The 10802-nt window shown below is 34.2% G+C and overlaps 1 protein-coding gene across 2 annotated transcripts in view; it reads left to right on the forward strand.

Annotated features, from left to right (window-relative positions):
- PTPRQ (protein tyrosine phosphatase, receptor type, Q) overlaps positions 1-10802 on the forward strand; it is a 219873-nt gene that overhangs the window by 54138 nt on the left and 154933 nt on the right. For both annotated transcript variants that reach the window (XM_014531678.1, XM_005884154.2), the window contains exons 16-17: positions 435-536; positions 6879-6999. In XM_014531678.1, the coding sequence (XP_014387164.1) occupies positions 435-536; positions 6879-6999 (223 nt within the window). The remainder of the gene's footprint in view (positions 1-434; positions 537-6878; positions 7000-10802) is intronic.

Here is a 10802-nt window from a genome sequence, read left to right on the forward strand (position 1 = left end):
ATATATATATATATATATATATACATACATACACATACACACACACACACACACACACACAATATATGTATATATATATAATGTTAAATATTTACCTTTATATTGACAGGGTGGCCACAAAATATTAGCTTGTTCTATTATAAATATTAAGTGTGAATGGGAGCAGTTTTATACAGGCTATGGCACTCTGGGTTTTTGGTTAGATAAGCCAGGCATTTATTTCAGGTCACATGAAAGAGTATTCTAGGTCAGTCCTTGTCCACATTAGCCTGTATCATTTTGTCTTCATAACAGGAGTTACTATTTCAAATATCTACAGTTCCGTTTAGCTTTTACTTTTGGATGATTGTTAAGAGACATTTCATAGTTTGCTTCATGCATATTATTAAAGGATATTTGGTAAGTCTCAACTTGTAAATTTTGTTTCTATTTAGGACTGAAGAAATATACCCAATATATAATTGAAGTGTCTGCTAGTACACTCAAAGGTGAAGGAGTTCGGAGTGCGCCAATTAGTGTACTGACAGAAGAAGATGGTAAGTATGGTAGTGGATAGTGATGTATTTAGAATACAACACATTTCAGAAAAAACCTATGAAGATAAAAATATAATGAAAAAACAGCAACAACAACAACAGTGTCCTTGGGTATCAGTTGTGTGCCATTCCAGCATTACACAGATTTCTTTGGAGGCCTCTTCTCCTCTTCTCTCATGGTGAAAAAATAGTATAGTCAGATTTATGTTCAATAAAATCAGGTGTAAGATACTTTTTAAATTATTCTGGTGTCATCTGTGCCCTGTAAAAAAAAAATCACTAATTTTTTTTCATTGGAATTTTTAAGGTTAAAATTTTGGTTTGAATAGTTTGAACACCATATATTAGTTATAACTGTTCATAAGTTCATTAGTTCAACTTTTATGTTCATAAGAATAGACATTTACATAAGTTTTGTAGTAGATTCTGTTATGTGAACCTGTAACAGTTTCTTATTGCATTAGAGTTAGTTTGTTAATGAGCTCAGGCTGTTTTCCAGGTTCACTACATAATTTGCAAGATGTTATTCCTGATTGTTTATAGCCTTCCTATTGAATATTTAAATATACCTTTTCTTAACCTAAATAAAATCAGCTTTGCTACCAAGACCACTTTACACCAGTATTTCACTAAGTTAGAGGCATATATCATGCTAAGAAAATTAACTTTGAGGAATATAATTGGGTTTAGATTTGCGTTTATGTTTTATATATTTTGTGTTTTGGGACTGTTAATTTTTACTATAAAAGGATGCTCTATTCTAATGGGGAGGGGAGTGGCACTGTATGTATCATAAGCATTTGTAGGGTTTTTGTTTTTCTTTTCTCTTTCAAGTTTTCCAATCTTCAAGCTAGTTTGTATCCTGTGTATGTTCAGATTCTAGTCATTCACCAGGAAAACTGTGCATTGTACGCTTGTAAAAGGAAGGCTTTTCTCTGCATTGCTCGTATTTTATGCAATATAATAAAGTCTTTGGAGGCCTCTTCTCCCATTTCAGGTCCCCATGGTTTCCCCTCCACCAAATTACTTCACTAGAGCATGGTGGTTGGGTGCTCTGGGTTGTCCCAGTTTCTAAGTCTTCTTAGAGGTTAGTCTTCCTTAGTCATTGCCTCTACTTGCTATGCTTATTTCTCCAGCAACCTTTATCTGTTCAAAATTGTATTTTTAAAATTAAAATTTTTTTCAATTACAATTTACACTCAATATTACTTTGTATCAGTTTCAAGTGTACAGTATAGTGGTTAGACAATCATATACTTTACAAAGGGTTCCCCTCAATAGTATTTCAAATACATTTGGCACCATACATAATTATTACAATATTATTGACTATATTTTGTATGCTGTATTTTATATCCTCATGACTTTTTTGACTACCAGTCTGCAGTTTTTAATGCCTTCACCTTTTTCATCCAGTCCTCCACCACCTTCTTCTCTCTGGCAAACAAAAGTCTGTTTTCTGTATCTGAGTCTGTTTTGTTTGTTAATTTGTATTCTTTAGATTCCACATAAAAGTGAAATCATGTGTATTTGCCTTTTTGTGATTGACTTATTTCACTTAGGTCAATCTATGCTGCTGCAAATTGTTAGACTGCATTCTTTTTTATGGCTGAGTAATATTCTACTCATCTATTGATTAGCACTTGGGTTGCGTCCACGGCTTGGCTATTGTAAATAAAGCTGCAATGAACATAGGGGTGCATATATTCTTTTGATTTCGTGTTTTCAGTTTTTTTGGATATAACCCCAGAAGTGGAATCACTGGGTCACAAGGCAGTTCCATTTTTAATTTTTTTGATAAACCTCTATACTCTTTTTCATAGTGGCTGCACCAATCTGCATTCCCACCAATAGTGCACAAGGGTTCTATTTTCTTCACAAACTTGCCAACACTTGTTGTTTGTTGATTGATTGATAATAGCCATTCTGACACAACAAACCCAAATCTGTGGGACACAATTATATGCCACCTCAAGAAATAAGAAAAGTATCAAATGAACAATCTTTCCTTACATGTAAAGGAACTAGAAAAAGAAGAAAACATGAAACCCAAAGTGAATAGAAGAAAGAACAATAAATATCAGAGTGGAAATAAATGAAATAGAATCTAAAAAAAAATGCAGGTGATCAATGAAACCAAGAGCTGTTTTTTGAAAAGATAAACAAGATTTATAAACCTTTAACCAGACTCATCAAGAAAAAAACAGAAGGCACAAATAAATAAAATCAGAAATGAAAGAAGAGAAGTAACAAGTGACATCACAGGAATAAAAAGGACTATAAGAAAATATTATGAACAACTACATGCCAATAAATTGGACAATCTTGAAGAAATGGGTAATTTCTGGAAACATACAAACTTCCAAAACTGAATGAAGAAGTAACAGAAAAATCTGAACAGACTGATTACAACTACTGAAATTGAAGCAGCAATTAAAAGACTTCCAACAAACAGAAGTCCTGGACTGGATGGCTTCACAGGTGAATTTTACCAAGCTTTCAAAGAAGAAATAACAACTGTCCTTCTCAAACTATTTCAAAAAATTCAAGAGGAAAGGAAGACTCCCAAGCTTATCTTATAAGGCCAGCATTATTCTAATTCTAAAACCAGATAAAGACATTACAAAGAAAAAAATTATAGGCCAATGTCCATGATAAACATAGAGGCAACAATCCTTAACAAAATATTAGCAAAGCAAATCCAGCAATGCAGTACACCCTTGATTCTGCAGACCTCAATTTAATAGACTTTGGATTTAATGGACAGAATATTCTGTCCATATGTCATATGTGAAAATTAGCACCCTGTTCATTTTAAAAAGCTTTTAACCAAGATTTGCTCATAATTAAATTAACTGTTTTTTTGTTATTAATTCTCTGTTATTTTTAAGAAATTTTAGCGAATAGGCCATATGTTGGAAAGAAAACACTGTAATAATTTAGCCAACATAAATAAACATTATATGTCTACAACTATATTCTACATATTTAAATCAAAGAGCTACTGCTCATAATGTTCCGCAAACGATTAGCACATGATCACACTGCACCACATGTGGTAATGGGTTCTGTTGTCCTGTGGTGTGAATTTCTGCAGCAGTCTAAACAAGTGCTGGCAGATATTCTGATGTGAGGTAAGCCACACCCCAGCCATGTGCATTTGTTTACTCAAAGTGGTGAATGCACCCATTTACTAGCCCTATTCAGTAAAAATTTTAAATGACTGTAATGCATATAGAAAACTTTTCTGTGAAATTAAACTTCTCATACATACTTAATTTTAATTCACAAATGTGCCTACTTAAGTAAAACAGGCAAACTAACTAGTCAATTTTTTAACATACACATTTGGAAAGCCTATTTTATTATATAATGGACTTTCAGCATTAATGGACACCACCTTGCCTGAATTAGCCCGTTATATTGAGGTAAAAAGATCATACACCATGATCAAATGGGATTTTTTCCTGGGATGGAAGGTTGGTGCAATATCTGCAAACCAATTAACGTGATACATCGCATAAACAAAATGAAGGATAAAAATCATAGATCATATAAATCAGCGGTTCTCAACCTGTGGGTCGCGACCCTTTCACAGGGGTCGCCTAAGACCATCGGAAAACACATATATAATTACATATTGTTTTTGTGATTAATCACTATGCTTTAATTATCTTCAATTTGTAACAATGAAAATACATCCTGCATATCAGATATTTACATTACGATTCATAACAGTAGCAAAATTACAGTTATGAAGTAGCAACGAAAATAATTTTATGGTTGGGGGTCACCACAAAATGAGGAACTTATGATAAAAACTTTCAGCAAAGTGAGAATAGAGGGATCATATCTCAACATAATAAAGACCATATATGACCAACCCACAGCTAGCATCATACTCAATGGGGAAAACTTAAGATCAGGAACAAGACAGGGATATCCACTTTCACCTCTTATTCAACATAGTACTGGAAGTCCTAGCTACAGCAATCGGGCAAGAAAAAGAAATAAAAGACATCCAACTTGGAAAGGAAGAATTAAAACTGTTATCATTTATTTGCCCAGTTCTTTATTTCTATTCTAATTAAATTGTTCTGAGAATTTGAGATCTTATATGAAAGAGTCTAGGATAGCAGTGAACATATATTTCAAACAGTCAGAGTTTGTTACCTCTCAAGTCAATAGTTTCAGTGCATTGACTATGCATCTGAATACCTGGCTTGCTAAAAAATAGCGTCAAGGTAAACATCCATCCAAATCCTTGGCCTAGTCATTGATACAATTGCTAAGGGTAAAGAAGACCCCCTTATCAAAATACTGCAAGGAAATTGAGAAGGGATAAAGTCCTGAGAAAGTTTGATTTTTTGGATATTAGGAGTTCCTTGCCTCATGGGGCTTTCCGTTCAGTAGAAGAGATACAAATTTAATAAATGTAGATACAAATAATACTTACAATTCTAATTATCAGCATAAGTGTTCCCAAAATTATTCACCAGGACAAAAGAGGGACTCTAGCTATTCTGAGACAGCTGGGAAAGTGCAGCTGAGAAAATTATGTCTAGCTGTGACTTGAAGGAAGATGACTAAAGAAGGAGGGTGAGAGATAGGAAAGATCATGCCAGGCACATAGAGTAAGAGCCTTATGAAGACCCTTCTCATGTATTCTCATATTCCCTGTCATGATGAACTGGGTAAAATGCAAAAGACATTGCATTTATTTTTCTAATTTTTATACAAATGCCAAAATGATTATACAGTGTGCTATGATAGATGTGCAGTATTTTGTTTAGATAAGCATATTAATTACATGTATTAAGCAATACAAAGTTTTACATAAAAATATATTATCCAAGGAGATAGTAAGATTAAGTATAAAACACCAAGAATTAACTCATGTTCCATATACATATATTAAAGAATAGTATAGAACAGAAATGCTTGATTACAACTTATGTTATGAATCAGTGTTATTTTTTATTGAAATATATTTTCCCCCAATAATAAAAAATGTTAATTTTTGCAAAGATATTAGGGAAAATGGCATAGGCTTTTGTTTTGACAAATGAGAGCTCTCAGTTAGAAGTAATGCATGTCTTGGGAAACAGGCATCTCCAAATGATATGTGGATTCTTGTGATAATCAGTGTTTGATAGCATTTTTATTGTCCTGCCAGTGGGAATACCAAATGAAAATACAAATACAGCTGTCATCATTATTTCTTAGAGCTCATCTCATAAACCTTTTCTCTGCTCAATAAACCTCTTTTTTGAAACATTGTTGTTACCAAAATAATGAGAAAACACTCAGAGACACATGTATCTACACAACTATAACTGAGATTATTCAGCAAATAAAAATAAAAATAATTCAGGTAGTATTTTATCCAAATTATTGGAAAGAGCTATGTGCTCATGTACAGATTAATAAATTAACATTGTTTGAAGATCTCACAAAATTTCCAGAATTTCTATTAACTTCCTAATTGTTCATTTTCCATGTAAAACTGTAACAATGATCAGTTTTAGTGATTTATACCTTTTATATGTAAAAGTTGCATATTAATAGTCCAAAGCATTACTATACTGTAATACAGCAACTGAGAAATGCCATTCTAAATGTTTTATCTAAATAGAAATATACACTTGGCTAACTGGTTTACAGCAATTTTTTTAGTGCTTATTCAATTAGAATGGCTAAAGTGTTTGATTTCTCACACTGTTATAGCAGAATGAGATGTAGACCCTAAGCTGCATTTTACTGTTTATGTGCTGCATTGGTGTTTCCTTTGTAAACTATTCAGTTTCAAAGACTATGTGAACAGATATCAATATTATTTTACATTTCATTAACACAACTGAAATTGAGGTGTGTAGTTTCTATTTGTGGGGTCAGTCATTTTAAATGCTCTGTCAATATAATGCTTATCACTTTCACTTTTTAAATGTGGATTTTCCCCCCATCTATTTTTATTTTGTACGGAGCCTATTTTTTACTGTATATTATATTTATACACCACATAGTTTCTTTTTATTAGAGAATGATAATTTACCAAGATGTACTTGACCAGTAGGTGAATCACTGTGAAATACTCCTTGCTTTTTTCTCATGAAATGTTTTTTTCCATTGAATCACAGAAACAGATGTTCTAACACCACCATGCAAAATCTTCTTTTATCATCTCATTTTGAAAGTAAACATCAGTCTCTCCTGCCCATGGAGAAAAACACTGTACCTGATTCATTTACCAGAAAGTTTATAATAAAAATTTTGTGCACCTTCATTTTAACCTTTTCAATATACATTTAATAAAATGCATCATCTTTTACTCTGACTTTTCAGCTCCTGATTCTCCCCCCCATGACTTCTCTGTGAAACAGTTGTCTGGTGTCAGGGTGAAGTTGTCATGGAAACCACCCTTGGAGCCAAATGGAATTATCCTCTATTACACAGTTTATGTCTGGTAAGAATTTTTTTTTTCTTTTTTGGAAATAGTTCTGAGAACAAGTATTAATCTGTAACATAATAGGAATGTAGTTTATTTTTTTATTTCAAAATGTGATACTACATTAGGAACCTGATTATTAATAGGCTAGTTATTATGCTTTTATTAAGAAACAAGTTTTTCCCATATTATGTGGGAGCATAGTCAAGTTTTGTTGTAACTAAAACAAAAACAATTATGCATTATGCATAACTATAAGAGCATTTCTGCTCTTTAAAGTTATTGATCTGTCAACTTAAGTGAAGAGTATATAATTTTAAACTCTTCCAGAGTTTTACTCAACTATTTTCTATATTACTGTTTTGTTAAGTTTTCTTAAATATAATAATTTTAACTAAAATTTAACTAAGAAATATGTCTACAGAAATCTGTTACTTAAGGTCAGTTTTCTATTGAAATATAAGCAGTGGATTTATTGTTTTCTAATCACTTTTACCTGATTGCCTATTTATGCATTAATTGTGAAAAAATTAAAATCTTATAGTGTGTCTCATGTCAATTAACAACATGGCTATCCTACTTCATGAAAACTCAATAGATAAAAATTCGAATTTTCATCAATGTTGATGCTCTTAAAAGGATTCATCAGTTATGTAATATATATCCTAGTGCATTTTAAATATCTGAACTCAGAAAATACATTTTATACAATATTTTATGGAGCAGAGGCATTTCTTACTTTTAGATTCCTGACTTGGAAGATCCAGCATTGCGAGGCTACATTATTTCAAAGAAATTTACTTTTTTCTCCTAAATTAAAATTTTTATTTTCCTAATCTCTCTTTAAACTCTTTACATACTGCTATGTAGGACTACATCTCCTATGTTCTTCATTGACTTATTTCTAGTCATTTTTCCCAGTCATGGTGAAATTGGGAATGACATGAATGACGTTAGTGGGAAGAGAAGCAGTGGGAAGAAGTAACTGTTTTCCTCTTGTTACCATAGTCATTCATTTATTCATTCATTTTTTATCCCTTCAATTAACAATACTGAAGAAAACACACAATAAGTCTCCTACCCTCAAGGAGTTTATATCTAAAGGGATAACTGGATTATATACCCACAAACAAACAAATGAGGGAAGTCAACGGAAAGAGGGCTACTGCACTATTGCTTGGGTGCTTGGGAAAATCCTCTTTAAAGAGGCATTGAGCTGTGATCTGAGGAGGACAGGACCTCCCTGTCATGGGAAGATCTGCAGGGTGGGCTTGTCCAGGAAGAAGGAACACCAACTGCATAGGCTCTGCGGGGAAACACAACTTACCATTTTTAAGACAAGAAAGGAGGTCAGTGTTTCTGGGGTAACAGAGAGAGAGGAGAGTAATACTGGGGGGCAGACAGGTCAGTAGCCAAGCCACAGCAAGGATTCAGTTTTCATTTTAAGAACGATGGGAGTTACTGGAGAATTTCAAGCACTGTGAGTACTTTACTGAGAATGAATTGTAGGGAGCCAAAGGTGTAGCAGGAACCTGGTAGGGGTGCTGTTTTAGTAGTCTTTGCAATAGATGATATTGGCCATGGAAAAGACAAATGGGCCCCTTCGAGCTAGTTCTGAAGAGCTGACAGGACTTGATGATGGATTTGTTACAGGGATAAAAAAAAGATGAATCAATGATAACGTTCAGATTTTTTTAATCAAGTGTGATACTCCAAGATTTTTACATAATTTTATTGAGTTAAAAACAAACAAAGGGAAATAAGTTAATAAAATTGAGAGTCTAGATTTTTCTGGCTAGGGTTCCCGGTCCCTTCTCTATGCAGTGACCATGCTTGTCTCACTAAAACATCAGGGTGTTTTTAGCATCATGTGTGCAGCACACACACAGACACACAAGGTTAGATAGCATTCTGTGAGGTGTTGTCTACCTGGTTCTTTTCTCTCTGGTTATGAACTTTTACAGTCCATCAGATCCACTTATTCTAGGAATTCAGCTATAATTCTAAGTTATCTATTTTATAAAATTCTGAATTTTATAAAATGATAGTAGGATGTATTGCAATGGCATTTATTTATATTGTACTACCTTTCCAGAATATAGCACGTCTATATAATTTTGTATGGTTTATATGAATTCAGATGTTATATAAAACGACCTCGATTCTGTGACTGGTTCTTTGTGCTTTGTAATGTTGGTGTGGGAAGTGAGGACACTGATGCAGGGTAACTCATTCTTTTCTCAACCCCTCTGGGTTTAGTTCAGTTTCTTTTGGGTAAATAATTTAAAGTTCACCTCCCCAACAGTGCTTTTTCTCTCCTCTTTCTATGAGTATTTCTTTTCTGTTTCACTTCCTAAGATGGATTCTAGGTACAGGGGAAGTCCAATGAAAGTGGGGTGAGGGAATTTCAAGTCTGTGATACTGTGGTTCATCTGAGCTGGCTTCTGGGGAATCATTCAGGTACTGACCTGCCATCATAGCTTCTAGTTTCAATGTTCTTACTTTCGGTTTTGTCCTTGATCCAACCCCAGGCTTATTCTAGTGGCCTGGGTCTCAGCATGTCTGTCTCAACCCTCAGAGGCACTTGGTTGTTTTCCCTGCCTGAATCTGCAGTGTGCAGGATGCGAAGGTGACTTCCACACCCTTTCCTAGCTCTTCAGTGTCCACTAGAGGAGCCCTTAGGTCTTGCTGGCCATGGTACTATATAGAAGACAAAGATTTTCTGAGAGTCCTTTACAATGGGATTTCCTTCACAAACCTATTTGGATGTTTTCACCATTCTACCATCACCCTAAGATCCCAGGATACCCTAGTTATACTGCTTTGCCTTTTTTTTCCCTCTCACTCTTTTAGTAGTACAAAGCTTTTAAAAATTCTTGATTGATAAAAACTTTATTTTTTTTATATACTCCTTCCTCTCTACACCATCACTACTTATCACCCTCTATGGTCTCAAATCATATGTATAAAGAGAATGCAGAAAACATTTTTCCCTCTACAAAACTTGGTTTCATTTTATTTAATTAATTTATTTTTTTAAAATTTTGTTTTATTGCTTAAAATATTACAAAGAGTAGTACATATGTCTCCTTTTTCCCCCCTGCTTGACCTTCCCCCGGCATCCCCTACACCCCAGTGTCTTGTGTCCATTGGTTATGCTTATATGCATGCATACAAGTCCTTTGGTTGATCTCTTACCACCCCCCCAACCTTCCCCAGCCTTCTTGCTGTAGTTTGACAGTCTGTTCAATGCTGCTCTGCCTCTGTATCTATTTTTGTTCATCAGTTTATAATGGTCTTTATTATCCATAAATGAGTGAGATCATGTGGTATTTTTCTTTCATTGACTGGCTTATGTCACTTAGCATAATGCTCTCCAGGTCCATTCATCTGTTGATGGGCACTTAGGCTGTTTCCAAATCTTAGCTATGGTAAATTGTGCTGCTATGAACATAGGGATGCATATATCCTTTCTGATTGGTGTTTCTGTTTTCTTGGGATATATTCCTAGAAGTGGGATCCCTGGGTCAAATGGGAGTTCCATTTTTAACTTTTTGAGGAAACTCCATACTGTCTTCCATAGTGGCTGCACCAGTCTGCATTCCCACCAGCAGTGAAGGAGAAGGGTTCCTTTTTCTCCGCATACTTGCCAGCACTTGTCCTTTGTTGATTTGTTGATGATAGCCATTCTGACAGGTGTGAGATGGTACCTCATTGTTGTTTTGATTTGCATCTCTCCGATGATTAGTGACTTTGAGCAAATTTTCATATGTCTCTTGGCTTTCTCAATGTCCTCTTTCAAAAAGTGTCTATTTAGGTCC

This window comes from Myotis brandtii, unplaced genomic scaffold (genome assembly GCF_000412655.1).
Source record: "Myotis brandtii unplaced genomic scaffold, ASM41265v1 scaffold82, whole genome shotgun sequence".
Classification (NCBI taxonomy): domain Eukaryota; kingdom Metazoa; phylum Chordata; class Mammalia; order Chiroptera; family Vespertilionidae; genus Myotis; species Myotis brandtii.